A 25,603-nucleotide genomic window follows, 5' to 3' on the forward strand; every position below is an offset into this window, starting at 1 on the left:
TATATAATAGTGATAAATTGTACCGGTTGTCCAAAAAATTTTATAAATATTTCAATATGATATAAAAATTTTTTTTTGCTACTTGACGGTACAAAATGTTTCAAAGTTGTTTAAGTATAGTACAAATCGGCATCTCCCCATTGACGCCGTCAAGCCGATGCTGATGGTGCAAAACCGATTTTTGTGGGACATTCCATGATGGTGCAAAATATTTTGAAGTTGTAACTTAATAGTACAAAATGTTTTACGTAAGTTACATAATGGTGCAAAATTTACAGATCTTGTAAAAGATGGCTTGACGACGTTAATGGCGAGATGACGGTTTATACTATGCTGAAACAACTTTGAAACATTTTGTATCATTAAGTAGCAAAAAAAAAATTTATACTGTATTGAAACATTTGTAAAAATTTTTATACTACCAATGTAATTTATCCTATATATAATAAAAGGGCAATTTGCAAAACTCCCCCCGAATTTTGGGTCGAACTTTTTGTTCCCGAGCAATCAGCTCCCTCAGCTTTTAGGCTTGCTTGAATGCAACCCCTACGTTGAAAGGGGTGCAAGAATTGTTAAGGGGTGCTATACTTTGCTCGGGATTGACACCTTTGGTAGAGCACTCACCGAGGCGTAGAAGGCAGCGAGGCATTTGACAATTGGGACCTACCTCAACACTCAAGTGATCTACAACTTCACAAGCAATATTTTACAAAAATTTAGTTAGCCTTCGAATCTACAGTTTATTTTCTTACCAAAAAAAAATCAATAAAATTGTATGACTGAACGTTGATGTTGTTTCTGGGTAATCTTGATCCTGTCGATCTATTTGAATACGGAGAAAAAAATATATTAGGATATTTACTCTCACTTAGACTTAATTGTCAAAGAACGCAACACCTTATATTTTCCATGGGTTTGAAAAAATAAAAAGGAAAACAAAACTATAGTAAAATTAAAATCTTATAAATCAAATCCTGTGTTTATTTGTACTGATGACGTAGGGAAAATTCCCGATTTATTGAGCGAATGACGGTGTACTTATGAGGCAATTAAGAGAGGCTATCGCAGCTAAAATGAGAAAGTAATTAGGGATATTTCTTGGTCCACATGTTGCATCAATCTCCGTTATAGATGTACTAAGTACTAACCAGCGTCCTGTTTGAAATAAAGGAGAAGGAGAATTGAGATGTAGAGAAAGATAAATGTGATCGGCCATAAGCCAAACCCACAAAACGGGAACAATTTTATTCATAGGCAACTCAAAGAATTACATATATAGCGACTCCCTATTTATAGGCTCAATGAGCCATTAAGATAAGAAACAGAATAACCTAGAAAACATTTAAACTAATCCAAATCAAATTACGAATATTTTCAATGACAACTACCTAATATAGCAATGATATATATATATATATATTTGCAAGTCATCTATTTCCTAAAAATTAGATCTGCACCCTCCAACAATTTCGTGGACTTGAGATACGTTTCCGGAGGACCATGTAATGTCATAGCCCGAGATTTTGGGTCCTCATCAGATATTAGATACAATCAAGATGAAATTCAAAATAAATGGTATTAAAACAAGTAATTATATAAAACACAAAAGGATGAAATCGTATTATCTTAGTTTATTGTCTTCTGCAATAAAAAATAAACGAATAATTTCAAAATTTTATTAATTTGTTTCTTTTATATATGGGGGAAGAAAGAAACTCGCTACGATCTAAATTCTGACATATCTGAACTTCGTGAAGGGGAACTAGTTGAATGGCCCGTATGGTTATTATTCACTTCTGCACTTTCCTCATCCATCACTTTAGCTCTTCTTACAGCCGGGGAAATCAATGTCCACACTGCACAAAATAATCACAATTAAGGAAAGCTTTGCATAAGCTAAATTTCCTTAACCTCCTAAGTACAAATCTAATGATTAGATAATCGATATCCAAAACTAATCCAATTTCACTGAAGTTAAAATGTATATGGAGAAGCTCATCGAAAAAATCTACGGAAAAATGAGAAACTTAACGGATAACTGCATCAAATTGCACAAGATTTTAGCATCAGTTATAATCTATGTAAAGAGCACGGGCTAAATTATTATTATTAATGTAAGTAATCTAAGGATGTAGTATGCGCACTGTATATGGTTGCCCCGAGCCACTCGTTGATGATCTTCACCCATGTACTTGCCCACCCAACATCGATAACCCACCTGTTACCAATTGTTCCATCAAATTAACACAATAAATGCAGTTATATATGGGAAATAAATTTTGAAATGTAAAGATGGAAATCATTTATAGTTAGTCAAGAGAGAAAATTCATACTTGGTGGTTGTATTTTCAAGGTTCCAACTTATGAACAACATGGCGAAATACATAGCCCCTAAGGAGAACACCAAGTGAAAGAACTCGTACTTATATGGCACGTCATCCTCCTCTCGAATATCATCTTTCCGGAACTGAAAAAGAGAAGAAGAAACGCCCTCATATAGCATGTTTTCTTGTGTAAATTACAAAAATTGACTATAACAGATAGTCTTCCTTAAATGCGATTTTGATTTTCTCGCTTGAGTGAGTTTTGATTTAGAGACAGAAACAATGCATAAAGTGTACCTGAAACGATTCTGAATCGATCCCAGTAGAGAAAGTTGCCATTACAATTGCACATATTGCAATCACGAAGCTCTGCACGGAAGAATCTAGATATATAAACACAAAATATGATTGAAATTGAAAAGAAAATTGGACAAAAAACTAATTGAACTACAACTCCTGATTTGGGCTCTCCATGAATTATGGTGGAGACGACGCTTATACCACCTTAATGCCCAAAAATAAGGCAAACTAACATACTTGTTAATGGCACTCGATAGCCTTACCAGGTCAAGATTTGCGATGATGACCTTACCAAGCCTAAGGTCAATTAGGTTTAGATTATCCATTTGATGAGAGTTGGTCTAGGTGTTTCACAATGTTATGAAAGTCTATTAACATGACAGTTTCTTTAAACTTACAAAAATAGTCGACCAATCATGATGATTTGCTTGTTGGTGAACGTTGCTTTTCTGAATGGCAGGTTCACTGTATATTAAAAAAAATCACATTATTACATTACAAAGAAAAATCCAAGAGCGCGTAAGATATCATGTAACAAATGTATCAAATTTACATTTCTGCAAGTTGAAATTTCAGACAAGTTTCAAAAATCACAAGGAAAGATTAAACTTTAAGGAAGGGTTGTATATATATCAGCTTATACCAAAGATGGGAAAAAAAGGTCACTAAAAAAATTCGAAATTAAAAATAATAGAATATTATATGAAAGAAGTGAAAAAAAAAGGAGAGAGAATAATGTTCCTGGCAAAAATATTTATTAGTAAACCATAAGAAAAAAGCTTTCACGACCAACGCAGGTTGGTTCAAGCGATTTGACGCTTATTTCACTTAAGTAAATTCTCGGGTTCGAGTCGTTGTGAATATAGAAAATCCACGCTAGAAAAGCTTTACTCCCTAGTGGATCAACCATGCTCGATTGAATTAGTTGGGACCTAATTGGACATTCGGATACTATGGTTCACATCAAAAAAGAAAAAAAAAGCTTTCACAAAAAAGCATTTTGCTTTTAATTTATTTTTTGATCAATTCAAGAATTAAATTATAAACTGAAAACTTTATTTTTTTGGTCTCGCTGGACAGGATTCTAACCTTCTAATAGCAGACCAACAAAGGAAAACAATGTAAGAACCCATGATTCCAGAGGACAAAAGACCCGTATTGACCTGCAACTCAATTAGCAAATATATATCGATCAGGAAAGAAATTTCAAGTTATGAATATTTGTTAAAGCCTTAAATATTCATACGACTAATTCGATAGGAATAATTTAGGGAATATACCTTGGAATGCAATGACATGACCATCATCACTATGAGGAGGATGATAGTCCATGTGATAAAGAATATGTTGAGTGATTGCCCCGCGGAGTACATTTTAGCAAGTATTGCAATTCCACATAGTGAAGCAATGTAAGACAAGGTGGATAGTAGTAACCCGAGAGAACAACTGTATATAAGAGCGGCAAAATAAATAAAAAATAAAAAATAGAAAAACACATAATGAAATTTTATATTCGGTCCCCAACAAAAAAAAAAAGCATGTTTATTGTATTTTTGTTTATGAATTCACAATTTTAAATGAACAGAAATAGTAATATCGAGATAAAAAAAAAAGGTGTACCTTTGCTTTGTTCCTCCATCGGGCATCCAATGGTTATTCCACCATGCGATGAATTGGATTACACTAATAAGTTGGAGAACCAAAAATATCCTTCATAACATAATTAACATAAACAATAATAAGCATGACAGGTATATTTGTTGCTAAACTAAAGAAACACATTTCATTGTCTTCAACTATAAGATTTTTACAACTTCATATAATCTCTCCTTAAGTTCAAGTTTGATCTTATATGTCATTTCTTTTTTCCTTTTTTGCTGAAAAAGATAATGCTACGCTCAGAAGGAGATGAAGTTTACCCTGCACCGACACGAGCAAATTCACCTACATGAGGTCACAAAAATAATAATTGTTAGATATTTTAATGTATACACATACATCCATTTAAATAATATAAGTAGGTAAATCTCTTCCCTATATTGTTTATGCATTTCCATTATTGTTCATTTTTTTCATGATCATCTATATATTAGACTAAAGGAGAGTGACAAATGAGCTCTTCTAAATCTGCACATGTCATTCATAGGATTAAAGAATATATTTTTTTAATATATTTGAAAAAAATCTTCTATATATATATATATTAAAAATAAAGATTAGGTGGTGGGATTTTAACAATTTAATATTTCAAAAAGGTAATAAATTTCTAATTTATGACCCATTTGTTCAAAATTTTTTAAATGAGCTTTATTTTCAATTAAGTTACTTCTTTAATTATATGACCTCTTTTAAATGGCAATAAGGAGAATTTTATATCGAACAATAAATATAGTTATGCTTAATTTTTGAAAGATTCAACCATGTTAAAAAAATACTAAGGAATCCACCCAAAAATTATTAAGGAATCTAATCTAATAACCTTGATTTTGTTAGTGTATATGTATCTAAACTAGGATTTTTTTTGCCAATTTCTAAATTAAGATATTTGAAAAAATAAATAAACAACATTATCTAATGTCAATAATGTGATATTTCAAATTATATTAATTTCTCTATGAATTTGTTAACTATCGTTTTAGATTTAATTATTGAGTAAAATACTAAATGATATTTATATATAATTGCCTAACTTTTTTGGGTCATTATTGAGGAGTTGATAATAAAAACAAATTCTCTTCCACGGCGAAACACAGGGAGTTTCACTAGTAAAACTTAAAGGCTACAGCTAATTACCGAAAGAAAAGGCTACATGCATAAAATACTTACTATTTAGAATGTAATTTTTCACTTACGTACTTACCATAAAAATGAATGAAACTTGAAGGAATGAGTAGCGGAGTCGCCATTGATACAATCAAAAGAAGAGACTTCAAAGCCCACCATCGAGAATGCCAAATATTTCGAGCTTCATTTAACTTTCTTGTATTGAAGGAAATTAGAAACATCAAAAAGAAAAATATCTGGTTCAAATGTCAAGGATGATATCTCTACATATGAACTTAATACTGGTAGTATATGTATTTTCTTAGCTACCAGAATATCGATGATGGTTCTCAGGTAGTCAATAACTTTGAGGCTACAATATAGCTGTATCTAACTACCAACTTACATAGACATTGGTTTCTATCAATATCATATACATAGTTGTTTACAGTAAAATTATCTGATACTTCAATTCAAAATTTCAACTTAATCATGATTAACCGAGCCAAAGCGTGGGCATGTACTATCAGTTTGGCTACTATATTGGCTTAGAGAATATATGATTGAGTCTTAGCTCATGGTTTTGTAGATATTAAAGAAATATGCAAAACTTTAAGATGAATTTGGTGGTTAATATGAAGTAGGGAGAGTGGCATTTTATTGCAAACAAAAAGGATACGAAGCATCCTAAACTCACGCGAAGAACTCCCATTGTTTGAGTACAAGCAAGTCCTTCCATTCCACAAGATCTTACATCTACAATAGCATACAGAAAAGCAATAAAAATAAAAAGTAGTGTTAAATCAACTCAAGAATGAGCGATAGATTATCATGTGCTCTAAGTAATAACTCACCTTCATACCTTTTAATTTTTTAGGTATTTCAAAACGTAATTATATTTCATTTTAAAGATTTTTCATTAATATGTTATATGTACGTTCTTCTAAGATCCATTTGGTTTGGTTAATAGACACGCCAAAAATTATGATATTTTAGATTATTCACAAAAAAAAAGTAAAAAATTACAATAACTCGACAATAATATGAGAGTTTTTTTCTTCTCATAATATAACATTAGAGCCCGGCTCGGTGTATAAGATATAAAAGTACTTAATATTCCATGTAATCAGATATCATACCGTTTTGGCATGACAAAATGCCATATAAGAAGGGAAAACACATGGAAGTTCACATAAAATCTTGGATTTACTGTTGAATTTAACCTTAAATTAACTTTATAATCATAGTATTAAGCTGATTCTTTTTTCCTCTTAATTTTGAAGATTTTTTATTCTTAATTAATAGTCATTAGATAGCGAATAATCTCTAGATTGCTAAAATCATGAAAATTTGTTTCATCCTTTCCTAACGTTTCAACAACTCATGAAAGGATTCCTTCAGGATTCAACACATGACTACCTAAATTATTTAGAAATTCAATCCAAGAAGCATAACAATAAACATAACAGAAAGGCCCAATTTTATCACTTAGCTTAGTCTTCTTCCTTCCTCTCCCGGTGCTGACTTTTCTCTCACTGTTAATTATGACCGATGAAGCTGTATGAGAGTATAACTGTATAAGAGCTTGGACTCACTCACGTACATTGAAGTATCGGCATTAACTTCTGGCCATAGTCACGAACAAACCATGCTCCGAGATTCATGAACAAGAAGATCATTCCATAGTAATAACGGGCTCTCAAGGATTGTCTTCTTTCCACTGCTAAATCTAACATTTTCTGTTCACATGTCGGCCTTGACAGTACACAATTCCTGCGATCATAGATCTCCACATTGTTCGGTATGACAATATCTCCTAACATCGCACTTGTCCCTCCAGCAGGCTCCCCCATCCTGAAGTTCATTAAATTGTTATGAACACTTTGCTAGCTAGTTTTATTGAAATACATATAAACATGCACTAATCTATCCAAAAAAGAAAAGACGCACAATTGAACCTAAAACAAACGGCAAATTAAAGGTCATTAATTGTTGCATGTCGTTTGCAGTTTCAATTATTTGAATTAAATTCCACTGGACTACAAAAACATGATTTTTAATTTCTTCTAAATTTTTTAATGATTTTTCACTACATTTGCGAAGCATTGAAGAAGCATTAGATGACTATTGAGGTTTTTTAATTTTTAATTTTAGTGTATACTTTGGTATCCATAAGGTCAACAAACCCTAATTATTCCGGTTCAAGTCGGGTTTGCCCACCATGGGGTAAATCTTTCACAATCAAGGATTTTTTTTTCATTCATAATATTCGAACACGAGATTTTGCTTATGGGGAACAAGTACCGAATCACTGGAATGTCAATTCTGTTGGTGACTGATTGAGGTTATCCTTGTAAATTTGGCTATTAGTGGTTGGACTTTGGAATATCAAATTAGGCTGCTTCTATGATGCAGATTTTTAGATTTTCCACACCATCCAACAACAATATAAATCTTTACATCCCCCTATTTAATATGGACCGTCCATTATACATTATTTTTTTTAAGTATCTATAGTCTCTACTTTCCTATTTTCCTCCCAACAAACTTTAACAAATGTTACAAATAAGCCCTTAAGCGTGGACCAATGAGGAAGGGGTGGTCGCAATCGGGTGGCTCGGAGCTATCCTCGATTGTGCACTTGAGTGACTGTTATGAGGCGGTGCTCAGGCATGATCCTTTCGAGGTCTATGTGCTTGAGAAGTCTAGTGGGGATAAGGTACTATCCATGAACCTCATGGGTTGTTTGATTTTGAGCAGCTGAGAGTAAAAAAGAAAGGGAGGATTAGGAAGAGAGGTTCGGAGGGCACACTGATATAAGGCCCTACGGTCCACAATCCATTAGCTTTGATGTTTGACTTTGTTTATGTAATAACTAAACATGCCACTAGCCTTGCCCTTAAGCCGACCCATGGCCTCGGTATTAATCACTTTGAGCCGTACAGATTGTTCAATTTGGACGTCTTCGAGTACATACCTGACTCACCTTTTGGTATTTACGGGTCTATTCCCTTCATGCTTTCCCATGGGAAATTGAGACTGACTTCTGGGTTCTTTTGGTTGAATGCAGCCGATATGCAGATAGATGTTCTTGGTGAAGATTCAGGCATTTCACTCCCATCTTCAGGGAATCGGATCGATAAATTTTGGATGAGCGAGGGGGGATTATGGACACTTTCTTCTTTGTGGGCCTTGGGCCCAAGGATGTCATGAGGCAGTATATAACCATAATTGGTACCCCTGCAATGCCTGAGCTATTTGCCACAGCTTGCCCCCAATGTAGGTGGAACTATAGGATGAAGAGGATGTAGAGAATGTAGACTCGAAGTTCGATGACCAATGACATTCCTTACGATGTCTTAGGACTTGATATCGATTTTGCCTCAGCTATTTTGCAACTATAGAGATGAAGAGGTGGCCGGCGACCCCGATTGGGAGGTGGTGGCCGCAATCGGGGTCACCATATCCGGAATCGAAGGATTTCTCTTTTTTTTAATAATTTTTATTAAAAAAACTCGACGGAAACACGATTGGGCTAAAATAACATTTTTATATAACTGAAGGACGAGATCGTGATTTTTTCGGAGGTGTTTTTGAAATTTTAAATCTTGAAAAAATGGATGGTCGAGATTAAACTGAGGGAGATCTAAAGACTCAAAAAATTTCCATACAGCATGAAAATTTTACAAATCCGTACCGTAAAATTTGGGATCAAATAAAATTCAAGCCATATATTGGGAATCACTTGACAAAGTTAATAATTCTACAAGGGCAGTATGCATGTATAGTATCTATTCTGTCGTATTATATAAAGTCAGAGATGAGAGTAGTTAGACTCACTTTCACTAGCTAAAAATGTCCATATAACCAATTATTCAATTAATAAGGACCATTGAATTAGGGTTAAAAGTGGCATACAAAAAAAATCAACTTTAAAAAAGTAAATTTCAAAAATGACTATCAACTATCTTTCTTCCATATCCCTATTTCCTCTCCATTTATTTCTCTCTCCTATACTCTTCTATCCTACTTTTGAGCTATGTTTGTTAACTACTTTTTAGTATTTATTTTTATATTTTGTTGATGCATTTATGGCCATTTTTTACATTATTTTTCTTTCGTTCTTTCTCCGTTTATTTATAAAATTAGAAATTGTACTATGATGGTGAAAATTGAAATGGATTTAATATGACATGTAGTTAATTATCTATTAATATTTTTTCATGCAATTTTTCCTTTTAATGCTGTTAATTTTGGCAAAAAACTATTGAAATAATAAAAGTACATATATAATTATAGAAGTACGTGTATCACCGCGCATAATGCGGGCACGAACTCTATTCATGATTATGTGCGAAAAATCAGGAATTAGAAATCTATATCTACTATATTATAAAGAAGTCAGTTAAAGACCCTTCATTATTCGTTAAAAAACCTTCATAACTCCCAAGAAAATCAATATATGAATAATTAATTAATTAATTAACTAACGCTGAAAGATTAAAAAAATTGCTTACTTCATTAGCTGCAGTCTGAATTATTCTCTCTCACTTTCCTTCGTCTTACACATAACTATTAATTTTTAAAGAAAAAGGAAGTAGATTTTGAATTAGATTCTTGTTAATGAAACAATTTATGCCCATTTATTTAGTTTTAATTTACTTATAATAAACCTTTATCCTCTCTTTTAATCGGAAAAAGAAATTACTTTAATCATTTTAATTGAAGAAATATTTTAATTTATTTAGAGATATTTTCTTCAGATTTTTTATCATATTAGTATTTTATGGAGAAATGTTTTTATTTATTCAACTTTTTGGAAAAGTTTTAAAATTCTTTCCAGAAAGAAATATCTATTCAAAGACTGTGAAGTTTATTTCATTTTTCAATATAATAATTATGGTCAAGTTGTTGAAAAGGCACTCAATCATAAATTGAGGGTATTAGAAAAAGGTTAATGTTCATTATCGAGCTTCCTTCCTCTCTGAGTTCAGGATGGAGCTAACCAAACCTTGGGCATTCTGGGATGGAGCACACTTAGCCTTGGGCCTTGTGGGGGAGAAGGATGCTCAACCAAATTTTGGGAAAGTTTGGGTTAGGTGTTGGATGGGGAGGAGAAGACTACAGGGCAGGAAACTTGGAAAGTTAATGGGAAAACAAAAGGAAAGGGGAAATTAATTGGCAGGATAGAATGTACTTGAAAGAGAAATTAATTGGAAGAGATGAATCAATGTAATGTTCATGCGAATAACCATGAGCTGAAAGTTTGCAAATGATGGCAGAAATACAATGTAATTAAAAGGGAAATTGATTGGTAGAGATGGATCGATACAATATTCCGAGCATGTGAAGAGGCAAATAACCACAAGGTGAAGGTTTGCAAACGAAGATGTCCCCGAAGTATGTTTTGGCTTATATATATATAATATATATATTTAATTTATTTTAAATTTTTATAATTAATTATGCCAGGTAATTTATCTATTGCATAGAAAATCAATTTCTCTTTATATACAACTTTGTGCTTTACTTGAATTTTTATAATTGAAATATTACTAGTAAATTTATTGATAATATGTTTATATAAGAGGTATTTCATAGAATCCATGCATAGAGCAGGGAAAGCTCTAATATATATAATGGGCAATTAGTACTTCATTTGCACTTGGTTACTGACTATTTCTTTTTTCTACTAAAATGAGACCATTTTTTAAGTTGGATTTTGCACCTCCTACTCCTGATTTTTTTTTTCTTTTTTAATGTTAACTGCTTATTTCATGCATATAGGATGATAGCTTTTGATATAGTAAATTTCCATCCTTGTGAGATCGTTATTATGGTACCAAGGGTGCTTTTCATGTATATTGAATCAGTATAGCTATTCTTCTTCTAACACAATAATGCCATTTTAATCAGTACTGAAATAAAGTACTAAAGAATTTCTTTATTGTTTTCTTATTGCTTGTTGGCGTAGAATCATCCATATACCGTTGAATATCTAATTTTTTAAACTTCTGTAGTATAAGATTTCCATCCCCGAGCATTTTGAATTTCCTATTAATCGAAAAATTTATTATTGACCTATGTTTCATCAAATCATATGGATTGAGCTAGCAATGATGAAATTTCTAGTGTTTACTGGTTCGCATGAAATTTTGACCTGGAATACAATCATGAAACGCAAAGAACCAGAAATTTCTAGAGATCTACAAAGAGAAAGATATCAAATATTTGAAAAGAATTTTCATAATCCACCATAACAATCATTTGGAGAATTTAATAATTTACAAAAATGGATTCATAATTTTTCAATAAAAAAAATCGATCTATTTTCATTTTGGTATTTTTGCTATATTAAACTTTACCATCAGCTATTGTTATGATATATACACATATATATTTCTTAACATGGAAGATTTTGTATATTGAAGAACTACAAGATGGAAGGCTCTACGAGAAGTACCTACCAGGACGGACATTCGGTTGATACATGTAAATGCACGACAGACTCAAGTTAGTGAATTTAGAAAAAGAGGGTGTAGTGCAATAGCGCATGCTCTCACATATCAATCAAGAGGTTTGCAAGTTCAATTCTTACTAATGAGACTTTCATACCCCTTTATTTCTCAATTCCCTTTCAGTTTAATACAGACTCATGGATCTTTTCTGTAATCGAAAGGAATAGTGAATTTAGTAAATTCTTCCAATAATGTCTTGAAGAAGGTTAGGTCAAAATTTAGATGTATCTCGCTGAGATAAATCACGACTGTAAAACCACTATGTAAGTACCACTGTGGTAAATCACTCGATTTGCTTAACATGCATGTATGCAGGGTGGAGCACTGCCACTTAGGCATACTATGAAAATATTCAGATGTGCTACAATCTCTCCACACCATAATATACAAAACATTGTATTGTCCAAGATTAGGGTTGGCCAAAAAAATGGTCGATGATTAGGACAGCAAAGTATAGATTAAAAGTTGATTAAAATCAAACCAAATAGATAATGCCAACGTTTGCAGGGCTGTGAAGGACAGCACAGACATCAGAAGCCTGAATAATAAAAGAAGGTATAAATACTGAATCAATAGAGAAATTATTAATTGTTCACAATTGCATGAAATTAAATCAGGTTTTACACCCATCCAAGATCAGAAGTCAATCGGGGACCAAGCCGCATAAAATAAGAGACAAGGAAACCTAATCAAGCAAACAGAAGCATGAAGAGACTACCGCAGATTGTGGTCCCAATGCGACCTCCAAAGAAACTACCGCGATATATACAATCGCTACTAAGTACTATTGAACCTCATGAGTCTTTGACGTTTTTACATAAACACGCGTATACATTAGAAATGTGAAAATATGCTACACTATATATCATTGAAACTCATAAGTAATATTATATTCGATGACTCCGATCCCTTGCTGAAAATGTACTATGTACTAAATAAGGAAACAAAGCAGAAAGAATGAGAAAGATGATGATTGAAGATGCACATGCACATTCCCGTAGGAAACCAATGAAAGATATGAACAAATCAAATGATTGAGCAAGGAAAGTAAGATATCTAACCTTGTTAATGATAAGCAGTCCTTGCAAGAGGGGAAGACCCGTTTTCTGCAATGGAGCTCTCGGATGTAGAGTGACGCTTGCTAAGTGAGGATGTGAATATATGGAGCTGATCTCTTTGCCAGAGGCTCCATATTTAAACAAATCAAATTGAAAGGGGAGATTAAATTATTAAAAGAAATAGAGAAGAGAGAGCGATTTTGGTACCAAAATCATGGGGAGAGCAGTTCCTGGAGACGTTGATTGATGACTTATTATATTTTAGAATTGGTATAGGTGCATTATAATTCAAACCACTACTAGGGTCATAGCCGTTGGACCCATAAAATCCAATTGCTAACTTCCAAGGTCTTTTGTTTATCTTACCCATCCACGCGGGTTTCGTTTTGCGTTCGGGCATCCTAGAAAGTAGCGTCTTCGGCGTTAAAGGTTTTCGTGTTAAGATTTGATTCGGTGGACTCGATTCACATTTTTGAATAGATCTTTTGTTGTAGCTTTGTGACAAATGTAGCCGGGTGGTGGTCATTAAATATGCTGCCTCTCTTCCTTCAATTATAAGAGAGTCTAATGAGTTTAATAAGCAACAAGGAAGAGAAAAATAAGAAATATAGGAAAAAGCTCTTAAGTGAAAGAACGAGTGTAATTGTAAGAATAAGTGTAGTTGTACTAAATCTCTATTCTCAAGCAAGCTATAGATTAAATTGATAATTGAAATATTAGCTTTTAATGAGTCATAAGTGCACGTATCAGAACGGGAAGGAAGATGTTAGTTATAAACAATCAAAATGGGTCCCTCTCCCCATAGGCTGAGTGGACTTGTTTTTCATACTCAACATTTGGTCTTTTCTCCTTAAAAATGTTATTTTTACTTATATATATTTGCTATGTTTTTCAGGGTTTGTATTTTGATTTTTTGAAAATCCAGTGAAATTTCTTTACAAGATTCAAATTTGCCTCAAATTTTCTCTATTAAAATAATATTATTTGTTTATTTATATTTTTTTTACTGTTTATGTATCCAGATATTTGAAGTTCAATGAGTCCCTACTAATCTAGCTTGAGTCAAGTAGGATCACTAAGTGGCAAAACCATTGTTATCAGAACCGGACCGGACCGGCCGGTTCGACCGGTCGGACCGGGAACCGGCACCATGTCCGGTCCGGTTCGCCTAAAAATCGAGATGGCAGCTTTGAATCGCCGGACCCATTGAACCGGCCGGTTTTAAGCAAAATTTCATTAAACCGGCCGGTTCAATGGGTTTTTATGGGTTTCCTATTTAATATAAAAATTGGTTGGTTATGTAAAGATTTGAACTCATGACCTCTTGCTTCTCATATTAGCATACTACCAACCAAGCCACCACCACTTTTTTGTTCTTTTAACTCTACTTTTAAGTACTTATTAAAATAAAATATTTATTTTGAAGTAAGAAATATTAAATATATAGATACTTTCTTATACTATTATTATATTTCTTTAAAATCATCATATTTTTATCTTAATTATCATAATTTTTTAATAATATGAATATTTATTTTATTTTAAATAAACGAGCGGTCCGACCCATCAAACCCCCGGTTGGACCCATAAACCCATGACCCCGTATCCCTTCCGGTTCATCATCCGGTCCGGTTCTGATAACACTGGGCAAAACTCTTCTAATCATGAATTTTCTCCACGCATGACGCTCAAAAAATAAGTGCCGAAATCACCTAAACCAACCCACATTAGTTATACTTTTTTAATTTCTTCTCTTGAAATTTTAAATCATTCCCAAAAACAAAACAAAAAAATTGTAATAGACCTCAATATATCCCAATCTTTAATTTGTCAAACCTTAATACTGAAGCAGTGAAAACGCATTCCAATATCAGGTACACATAAAAAAAGTATTTGCATCTCTATAAGAAAAATCAATCTAATAAATTAATAAAATTGCAAAACAATAATAGTTTCTTTTTTTCCTTTTTTCAATTAATATAGCAATTATTTTTATTTGCACTATTCGGGCTTTTCTTTTATAATTTGAAGGCTTTCAAGAAAAAATACATGAAAGAACCACATAGTAATTTTTAAAATTTTTTTAGATCTTATTATTAGAGTAGTGAAAGTGCATTTTTCATAACAAAAATCAATTAGATAAATTATAAATAGCAAAAGAATTTCACATAATTTTTGAGTTTCGATATGATCTTCAGAAAATCAGTTTGAGGTGTTGATGTACAAATTTAAAAATAAAAGTTATAAAAATTTTGGGAGAATATGATATGATTGTAGCAAAAATGTTCTCCCCGTGGCATCGCGGGGTCTAATACCACTAATTGTATAATATAAAATGACTGAAAACGATACTTCAATTACAAGACAAAGAATGGCATCCCGGGGTCCAATACCACTAATTGTGTAATATAAAAAGACGGAAAACGATACTTCAATTACAAGACAAAGAGCAACAGTCCCTTCGACATCATCACCTTCTCACGCCTTCTTCGATATTGCTTATAACAATGCAAAATTCCGGCTAATATTCCTTAGTTTTTTAGAGAATTTAATTTTGAATAAGAACTTATTAAATAAATAAATTTAAAGAGAATAGAAAATAAGAGGGAAATTGAAGTGCCGTAATACTAAAAGAAGAGTGGGAAAATTTTCTAAGAGAAAAGAATGTTGAGGGAGGTGAGGGATAAGAAATTTTATCCTGTTAAATCCGATTTTTACATCACTTTACCCATTAAAATTTATTTTATGTTAATTTGGGCACTTAAAATTCTAAAACTGAATCACATTGGTCACTTCAGTTATAATAACATTAATTTAAATTGAAAATTAAGCATGTGGAAGTCCATTGGGAATTATAATCCCACATTAAAAAAGTGAAAGAACACCCATGAGTTTTATGTGAGACTTAGGTACCTCAGCTCGAATTTTTAAGTGGATATGAGTTCAAGTCCGTGTAACCCCAATGAAAATTCAATATAGTATCAAAGCACGTTATGCTTCTGCGTGCCACTTGGGCTCACACTACGCCGATCCAATATCGAGAGCAACCAAAATAGCACCTCGTGTTAGTCCCTTCTTTCCCAAGCACGGAAGATCAGTCTGGCTCGAGGTCAGTTATTGAGGGCAAGTGTTTAAGGGCACGTAACAATGTGTAGGCAAAAATAGACAACACATTGCGCGTGAGGGCGGGTGTGGGGAATTATAATCTCACATTGAAAAAATGAAAGAACACCCATGAGTTTATATGAAACTTGGGTACCAGTACTTATCAGTTTGAGTTTTTAAGTTGATATGAGCTCAAGTCCATATAAGCCCAATGGAAGTTAAATAAAGTCCCAAGAATTCTTAAGGAGCAAAGAGGTCTTTCAATCTCTCCTTTCCCTCCTTCCACGCCCCATCTTACGTCAAATTTTATTTTGGATATTTCTCTATTAAAACATCTTTACATGAACAAAAGGCATGGTTTTTGTTTTAACAAGTACATAGCCTGGAACTCGGATGCTCTCATGCGATTGTCAATGGATACGAGCTTCAGCGTCAGGAATTTCAAAGCAAAGTCTTTATGCATGTCAATGAAAAAGTACATGACAGAAATTAGGAGTAGGAGGACAATGGCAATAAGGTATCCAATTGAGGGAGAGATTGAATTAGCAAGTGGGGACATAGAAGGGGAATTGACGACTAATGCTATATGAGATTTACATTGAGGACTCGACTCGGATTTTGTGTCATTCTTGTGGATAAGAGTTTGGTGTTCATCTTCATCGTCCGAGGATGAGGCATTTGGTGACTTGGACATATTTGAATTTTCATGCAAATAAACAAAATTTAAAACCGAATTAAAGTTATTCATTTTCAGAAATCAGAATTTTAAGTGACTAAATTGAAACAATTTAAAATTCTAGTGAGGAAAGTAGCACAAAATAGAAATAACCACCCAGAGTGATATTTAGAATCTCGAGTGACCAAATTGACATAAAGAAAACTATAATAGGTAGAATGATACTATACTAAATCTTCAGTTAGTAAAATGCCTTTTTTTTAGAGATACGAACAACGAGATTTACACATGTAACCTAAATTTAATAATTAATTTTTTGTAAAATATATGTGAAGAAGGACGAATTTGAAAACTAAATATTGTACCAAAGTTTATTGCGTGAACCTTTCATGTTAACGATAGATAATATCTCGCTAGATCATCAGTTCTTCCTTAGATTTTATTCATATGGAAAAGTCACATTTCTTTTCTTAATTATCAAACGACTCCGAAAGAATATATGAAAATTGAAATTTCAATGATTGTGGCCCTCTCCGTTGGTGTCCCCCACCCTCATCAACGTCGTTGGAGGCCCCTAAAGTTGTCGCAACCTTGACTGGGCTGGTGGTTGCGGAGATGGGGCCGGCGATGGGGACCTAGCTATCAAGAAGGGCTTCCACTCACTTGCGACTTTTCTTTGATTCTCTAATTTTATATTTTACTTTTTAAAACAAAGATTTTGATCATTTTGCCTAGGAAAAGATCGAGGACTGGATAGCATATTTTAAAAGTTGGAATATTTCTTTGAAAGTCAATAAATTAAAGTCTAGTATTGGAACTATGCTGAAATTTACTTAGATCAGCCTTCCTTTAGCACTCTTACTTGTAAGGTCTATGCTATCATTTAAATAAATAAAGTTCAATTTTATAACTATCTCTTTAATCATAGGATGGTTGAAAGACAAAAATCTCATTTGTTTTTAATTTAAATATCCTACAATTTAAAATAAAATAGAGAAGTTGAAGAATAATATTATCTATTTCAAATTGTTATCTCCTCTTTCTTTCCTCCCGCATGTCAATCTCCCAAATCCCACGTTCTATCATATAATTTTTTTTTCAAATTTTTCTCCAACTCTTACTTTTTATTTTACTTACTATTAATTTTTCTTTTTTCAAATTAATCCATCCATTTTATGTGCACATTAAAAAAAATCATTACAATTGACATGAGGTACATACGGACGGTGTCTAGTGTTATATACATAAAAATATATATATGCTAAAGGAAAAGAGGCCCTAAACACGCTCTATTTCTTTGGAAGTAATTTATCATTTCAAAAAGTTTAAATAATCAAATTATACAATAATATCATTTAAAAATGTTAATACGTCTTTAATAAAAAAAAATTCAACATACTCATAAGGTATCTCTCTTTCACGGGAAAACTTTAAATAATCATTTCTGGTAATGACGCGACAAAAAAAGAATCAATCAGATTATTCATTTATACAAATTCATGATCCAGTATTTATATGCTAATACGTTCATTCTTCCGTCCTAATTATTATTTTGGTCTTTTCTCCAAGTCATGACATAGGCTCAAGGAAAAATTTATTAGTACCATCAGTAGTTTCCCCTTCAAAATCCATATTTATAATTGACAGGTGCTTTTGACATTGCGTCAATGATCGTTACCGCCTGCTTTATAACCGTTAAATTTGATATGTTATTTATTTATCATTTATTTACTTATTTATTAATCCAACGGTACATGCAAAATTCCCTCCGAAGACATGAAGAAGGTTCGATAGAGTTTTGCCTTCATACGTCAATCCCACTTATTTGACCATAACAGCTCAGCACAATCATAACTAATCAATGAATGTCCGACCTTTTCCCCAATTTTCCCTCCAGCTTTTAGGAGAAAATAGAGAAGTCGACAAAACCTACCGACGAATTTGTCTGAACTTTGAGATCTTCCATAAGAAATCGCATAAATGACTAGGAGATGCTTGAAGAAGAGGCAACGTCCAAATCCTAGCTTGTACCATGGCAAATTCTTGATGTCACGTTGCATACACACGAATCTCTTTATAAATACAAATAACTCCATGTACTAAAATATACCAAGCCTAGATTCTTTATTTATAATATATAATCTATAATCTATATCTATATTTGTATTTATAATCTATAATCCTTATAAAAATGTGGACTGTATTGTTTCTCAATTTTTATTTATTTTCATAGTGCCCTTTCTATTGTTTCTCTATTTTTTTATTTTCATAATGCCCTTGGCGATTACACATTTATATTAGATGTATTTTCCCACAATTGCTTCCTCCTAATAATAACAAGAAGTGCCGTGTGAATTAAACCTTTCCCGCACCTTCCCGCCTTTAACAGAGCAAAAGAAACCACACATTTGCTTTGGCATTTTACTTTTTCCCTCCCTTCCCTTGCCTCCTTCTTGCCGATTCAAAACCCTCTTGTGGATTGAAAATGCTGCTGCATTTACCGAATAGGCGATCCTATTTGTTCCCACGCCTTCGCTGTTCTATCATTCATAGGACCCCAAATAGGGATACGCGCTCCCCGCCTTCCTCGTGGCTTCATTGTTCTACCCTTCAGAAGGCCCCAAAAGAGCGCTTCCGCTGTCCTCCCAGTCCATGCCTCCTCTTGTAAGTGTTAGAAAACCGAGCACGTGTGCAGCGAAAACTTTAAAGTCGGTAAAAATCAAATTTTTATTGCATGTTCGTTTTAATCAAAACTCAATATCATATCTTGATAAGAGAAATTACCTTCTAACGAATAGAGAACGATATATATTGAATCCACAAGAAAACACACAACCTTTATACTTACTCTTGTCGGATTCGAGTCGTTTCAATCGATCAACGGAACCGTCCAATCGCCCGGCCTCAAGCTCGTCCACACGAACATGTCACCACCAAGGTTAGCCTCCTCTCGACATGTACACTCTGATTTAGGTCACCAAACTCAATTAGAATCGCCACAGAAGGAGAGGACCACTTTAAGAATGTCTTGGACAACTCCGATTCGCCGAACCAAAGTCGGGAAGGCCTCCGATCAGCAAAGGCAGTGAGCAGCTGAGCTGATGCTCACTTGGCCGACTCTCTATTTCTCTCTCTCTCTCTCTCACTTTCGGGTCTTGAGAATAATTAGCACACTTAGGGTCAATCGTAAGACACTACATCTATATATCTTCCAAAATCCATTTCGATATCAAATATCAAGTATCTAATTTCATTAAAATAGGACATCAAATATCCGGTTTTTATAAAATCAAATTTTACGAAAACCATTTTGGCAATCAATTGTTTTGGAAATCTGATTTTCAAAATTATCGAAAATTACCGCCCATCACACGACGATCGCCGGTTGGGAATAGCTGTGCATCTCAGCTTCTTCATGGCTAAGGAGCACAGTCGCCTGGAACCAGCCACCAGCGGCCCTCAGTCACCTCATACCAACCGATCTGCAACCCAAAGAGGCCAACAGCCGCTCAGCCGCCTTCAGCTGCCCAGAAGTAACCAACTCCGCCCTAAATCCGCCTGCTCTGTCCAAGAGCAACTAGGGGCAGTCGATCTCTTTCCTAACTAACAGCAAGCAGTAGCCACTGAGAGCAAGCCAGCAGCCCAGTGGCAGCCAGCAGCCGCCGAGCAACAGCCGCCCAAAAACAATCCCGAACACCTCCAGCAGCCACCAGACGCCCAAGAGCCATGAGCTACTACTGAGCTTGGCCCGGGAGGGCCTTCTCGCAGCTATTGGGTCCCCACCCATAGCCAAGAGCGATCGCCGGTTCGGTGATCATGTGCCCGTTACGGGAAACGATTTCACATGCCTGATTCGATACCGTGATCAACCACCAAAACTAGACACAAAACATGTACCTAATCAAATAGAAGGGTGGCTTTGATAATACTGTCAGAAAACTGAATACGTGCATAGTGGAAACTTTAAAGTCGATAAAAATCTAATTTTTATCGCATGCTCATTTTAATTAAAACTCAATATCATATCTTGACAAGAGAAATCACCTTCTAACAAATAGATGAATATATATATTGAATCCACAAGAAAAACACAACCTTTATAATTACTCTTGTCGGATTCGAGTCGTTTTTGATCGATCAACGGAACTGTCCAATCGTCCGGTCTCTAGCTCGTCCACACGAACATGCCACCACGGAGAATAGCCTCTTCTAGACTCGTACACTCCGATCTAGGTCACCAAACTCGAATGGAATCGCCACGGAAGGAGAAAACCGCTTTAGGGATGTCTTGCACAACTTCGATTCGTCGAACCGAAGCTGGAAAATCCTCCGATCAGCAAAGGGAAGTGAGCGGCTGAGCTCGAGGAAGTGAGAGAGACGTACAAAGTAAAGATGAGCATGCCAAGCCAATTTCAAAAGAAGAGTGTGAACTGCCTTTTCTTTGAGCTCATTAGCAGCCCACTCAAATTCAAAATCCCAATTTTCAACGGCTCTTCTAATGCCTCATTTCGAGAGAATCCTCTCGATTTGTCTACTGAAATGGCAAGAGAATAATAAGTTGTTACTTTCTTCTTCTTCAGAATGGAGACCACATATAGTGTCAAGACCAATTTGCCATCTTTCAACCCTGTCTAGGTTAGCCAGCTTGTTTTGATAGCAAGCCAGCTAATGAAAAAATGATGAGGGATACAGGGTGAAAACTAGATTAATTTGTACCAATATACAAGATTGCTCTTTTTTCTTATGGCATTCCACATACTTGACATTGTGAACGTGCCTTCCTGTCTGGCATCCATTTGATTTCATCAACCTTATTAGGGGACAAAATAGACGATTTGGTCCCCGAAAGATACACATCAAGGCAAGTTCGTCCCTGAAAGAATTTTTGTGTACTAATTGGTCCGACCGTTTGAAACCTTTGAACCAATTGGTCCTTCTGTTCGAAACATTACAAGTCCCTGACGGAAACCCAATTAGACGCCGTGAGGGTCGAACTTGGTCGCCCCTGCTCATCTTCTTCACGCATTCCCGCTCGAATTTCCCCCAAATCGAGCAAACCCCTAAAAACTTGATACTAATAACCCAGTCAATCCAAGGAAGGGGAAAATGAGCAAAGTTGACATGGTAGGGATCCCTGCCAGAGGTGATGATCTTGGAAACTTTAATATTTCCCTGAATAGGAGTCAGATGGAGCATCTTCAATCTCCTCTGAGGTTAAAGCAAGAAGATCAAATTCAATCAGATGGAACACTATATGACAACCATGGTTTAAGCATAAAAAATTCATGGGCAGAGGATCATGGATCCCTTCAGTGCTGGAAGTTCTTCCTCTGTTGAGCAATCCAATGTGAGTGAGATTCTAGAAATACTCATTTTCTTCGAGATATTGTGTTTATTGGTTTATGGAGAAGATTGAAAATTTTCTGTTTTTGGCAAATCCCTTCTTGATTTTCAGTTTTCGCTTGCGGCAGCATGAAGCTGGCGAAATTTTCAGCAGGCTCTGTTTTATCTGCTTGGGTGATCATAAATTCTCTTATATCTTCTTTTTTTCCTCTAGCTTCTTGCCTGTCTTTTCCATCTAACTGGCCTGGATGGTAGTCATTCCTCTTGCTAGCTTTGACTCAGATGTACCATATAATTTTTTGAATTTCCATTTTCTCACTTGGAGACCCAGCTAGTAGCTGCCAATAACTTTCAAACCAGTTTTTCCTTTTTCTTTTTTGGGTTCAAGGAGATGCAACTTTACAATTTTGTAATGAAGCTGCTTAAATTTTAATTTAGCTCTTGAGGAGTTGTTTGCACTTACTAGGAATCAGAGGTGAGCTTTGAGTGTAGAAGCTAAGACCGATTTCTTTGCTTTTCAGTAATGGTCTGGTTTTGAAACTGTTTTCAATAAGTCAAAAGTCTTTGCCCCAGAATATTTGTGGTTGATATGTGTGTAATGAAAGTGTTCGTGTTTATTCTCTAAAAGCGAAATTTCTATCTGATGTCTGAGGTGGCAATTTTGTATTTTGTTTTATTCTTTTTGTCTTTTGAAGAAGATGGTTCCAGGTGCCATGAGAATAATTCTCTTGCTTCCACTGTGGTAAAATGCTTTCTTGTTGCCTTGCCACGCCGGTGCACAAAATCTTTATCCCGTGCGAAGATCTGTATAATGCATTTTAATATTTTTTGGCTTGTTCGCAGGATAGTCGAAGCACTGTGATTCCAGAAACGAATGTGCCTAGAAATGCAGCGGTCAGAGATACTGGAAAATCTCTTGTTTTTAGGGCTTCTGCCTTACCTGGCACTTCTTTCAGCCAGCAGCAGTTGAAGCAGCTAAGAGCTCAATGCCTTGTTTTCTTAGCCTTGAAGTGTGCAGATAATCTCTGTAAATTCTTGTTATTAGTCATTTTGTCTGAAATTATAAAGTTAATTCTCTGATGTTATTCTGGTGGTTCATTTCATGCAATAATCCATAATGTTCCTTGTCGAATAGCAATGCAGCATAGTACAAATTGTCTCATTCCTCCAAAATCTATCTTTGGCATATTGAACCCACCACTCCGCATCCACACAATTGAAACTCCAGAGGGCAAATTACTTCATCAAGGTGTTCAAGAATCTCCGAAGTTATGTACATAATTACAATTTTACAACGGAAGAAGCAAAGCCGGGCACATTTCATGCAATTCCAAGTGAAAAATAGCATAATATATGAACACGGCATTATTAGTCTTGTTCACAGCTAAATTAAGTAGAGAGGTCCGCTCATAAATAAACTTGCACCATGTGACGCTCTACCTAGCAATCTAGCACAATCACAATCTGCTCCCACATCACACGAAATGTTCTCGAAAAGGAAAATGGACATGAGAGAAGCTGACAATATCACATCATGTTGGCACTTCCGAGTCGGTTCAATCGGTTCCAGACCTGGTAAGCTCTCTTTCTGAAGTTAGCATTTACAGGATAGCTCCTCTCGAAATTGGCCACGTTTCTGCCGTCCCAAGAACCCCGGAGAGCCGTCCTCTTTGTGGAACCATACCTGTCAAGCTCCAGCCTCTGCCTTGGGGCACTACGGAATCGGAAAAAAGGCAGGGTTTGCTCGATTTGGGGGAAATTTGAGCGGGAAAGCGTGAAGAAGATGAGCAGGGGCGACCAAGTTCGACCCTCACGGCTTCTAGTTGGGCTTCCGTCAGGGACCTGTAATGTTTCGAACAGAAGGACCAATTGGTTCGAAGGTTTCAAACGGTCGGACCAATTAGTACACATAAATTCTTTTAGGGACGAACTTGCCCTGATGTGTATCTTTCGGGGACCAAATCGTCTATTTTGTCCTTATTAGGGTGCAGCTGCACACTATCTACCATAGCCTAAAGATGCCTTTTTCTAGCATCACGAAAATCTCTTCCCTCCCAACGGGCACACACAAGAGAAGTAGCTATGGAGGCATAGAGTGAAATACCATACCTTTGATTTCTATCTTCACCAAGCAAGGAACAATTTAAATTTATCAAACAAGAAACATTGTGCCCCTGCCATCGCCTATTTTGTGCTTTATAAGAGGGTAAACAACAATTCGTAACTTCAGCAGTTTCCCCCATGCATGAGAGCAACACTTTAACATCCCAAAAGGCCTCCCCCTTGATGAGTTACTCATAAGTCCAAGCTATCCAAAGGGATCCGGCTTGTTTAATCAAAAGCCAAATGAATCTCATAATACAGGCTGAGTTCCAAGCATTAAGATCCTTGAGACCTAAGCCCACTTCCTTCCTTGGTAAACAAATTTCTTCCCACCTAACTTTAGCCCCCTTAGCATCACCATTTTCTTCGTTTTCACAAGAAAGCTTTACACTTCTGTTCTACAACTTCCAACATCTTCTTGGGGAGGATAAATGCGTTGCACCAGAAAAAAATATTGTATAGATATAGATATGACATAAGATATAGATATGTACTGCACTAAAACAAATCACCTAAGATCATAGTTGGTTAAAAAAAAAGAAAAAAGAAAAATAGAACATATTTTCATAGATAATGTGTTATATATTTGCTTTTTGAAAATCAGATCAAACATACTTTTTATAGATATAGATATGACGTATACCACATATAAACTGTGACTGATTCCCCTGTTACAAATATTGCTACTTTTAGAATTCTTCAAATTTTCATATGCACACAGATTTATTTTAGTATGTTTGCAATTAAACTTCTGAATGTGAGTTTTTCAACTTTTTACTTTTTCTCACGCATAAACTTTACAAGAATTTTTTTATTCTTCAATTTTAAGCATGTGATTAACATAAGATACGATGTAACACCATATAAATCTTGAGAATATTCATTCCAGGATACATTCTACTACAGTTGGAATTTTCCTTTTTGTTCTTTTATATATAATCTTGGCAATGTTGGATATTTCAAAACTTGTATAGAGTTCTCTTGTATATGATTTTTTTTCCTTATCTTATTCATAAAATTAAAGTACCATTATTCTTATATATATATATATAATAGTGTACTTTTATTGATTATAAATTACTATTTTCCATCATTTATAACGCATATTTTATATAATAAAATTAGCAAAAAAATTACATTCTATCATGTGCAACGCATAAGTTTAACGATTAGTTGATTTAAGAAGATGATTTACTTGAGTAATAAGCCAAAACAATTTGGAAACATACCAATTGATGGTGTCGCGCCACCGCCTGACACATTCATTTTTTTCCCAAGACGGTGCATTGTCCCAATTCGATGCAGGATTTAACTATAAGGCCAACGTGGTCCTGGAGATGGGGCTAAACAAACTTCACAGGATTTAGGAGTAGTAAGGGTGTAATTGAAAAATAACTTTCTTTGGGGACACTT

At 34.7% G+C, this 25,603-nt stretch overlaps 1 protein-coding gene across 2 annotated transcripts; it reads right to left on the minus strand.

Moving 5' to 3' along the window:
- Positions 1-1,385: 1,385 nt before the first annotated feature.
- On the minus strand, positions 1,386-13,101 carry LOC116207117 (probable serine incorporator). 2 transcript variants are annotated; one of them, XM_031539978.1, is made up of 13 exons: positions 12,967-13,101; positions 6,991-7,241; positions 6,067-6,143; positions 5,485-5,644; positions 4,544-4,568; positions 4,245-4,334; positions 3,905-4,070; positions 3,714-3,787; positions 3,023-3,089; positions 2,622-2,693; positions 2,334-2,467; positions 2,145-2,218; positions 1,386-1,856 (listed from the first exon to the last, which is right to left on the minus strand). In XM_031539978.1, the coding sequence occupies exons 2-13, from the start codon at positions 7,238-7,240 to the stop codon at positions 1,720-1,722; spliced, it is 1,326 nt and encodes a 441-aa protein (XP_031395838.1). In that variant the 5' UTR covers position 7,241; positions 12,967-13,101; the 3' UTR covers positions 1,386-1,719. The 2 variants fall into 2 exon arrangements, with proteins under 2 accessions (XP_031395838.1, XP_031395837.1); XM_031539977.1 differs by lacking the exon at positions 12,967-13,101 and adding an exon at positions 8,374-9,350.
- Between the last annotated feature and the right edge of the window lie 12,502 nt (positions 13,102-25,603).

The sequence above is a fragment of the Punica granatum genome, chromosome 5, assembly GCF_007655135.1.
Source record: "Punica granatum isolate Tunisia-2019 chromosome 5, ASM765513v2, whole genome shotgun sequence".
NCBI classification, from domain to species: domain Eukaryota; kingdom Viridiplantae; phylum Streptophyta; class Magnoliopsida; order Myrtales; family Lythraceae; genus Punica; species Punica granatum.

What these genes read in the sequence shown, in the direction of transcription:
- LOC116207117 (XM_031539977.1), bottom strand. Translation starts at nt 8,414, where the DNA reads ATGGGAAAGCATGAAGGGAATAGACCCGTAAATACCAAAAG. An exon ending in TGTTGGTCTGCTATTAGAAG is followed by an intron (nt 3,090 to 3,713) that starts GTTAGAATCCTG and finishes TTTAATATACAG; the next exon opens with TGAACCTGCCATTCAGAAAA. An exon ending in ATGATTGGTCGACTATTTTT is followed by an intron (nt 2,694 to 3,022) that starts GTAAGTTTAAAG and finishes TCTTCCGTGCAG; the next exon opens with AGCTTCGTGATTGCAATATG.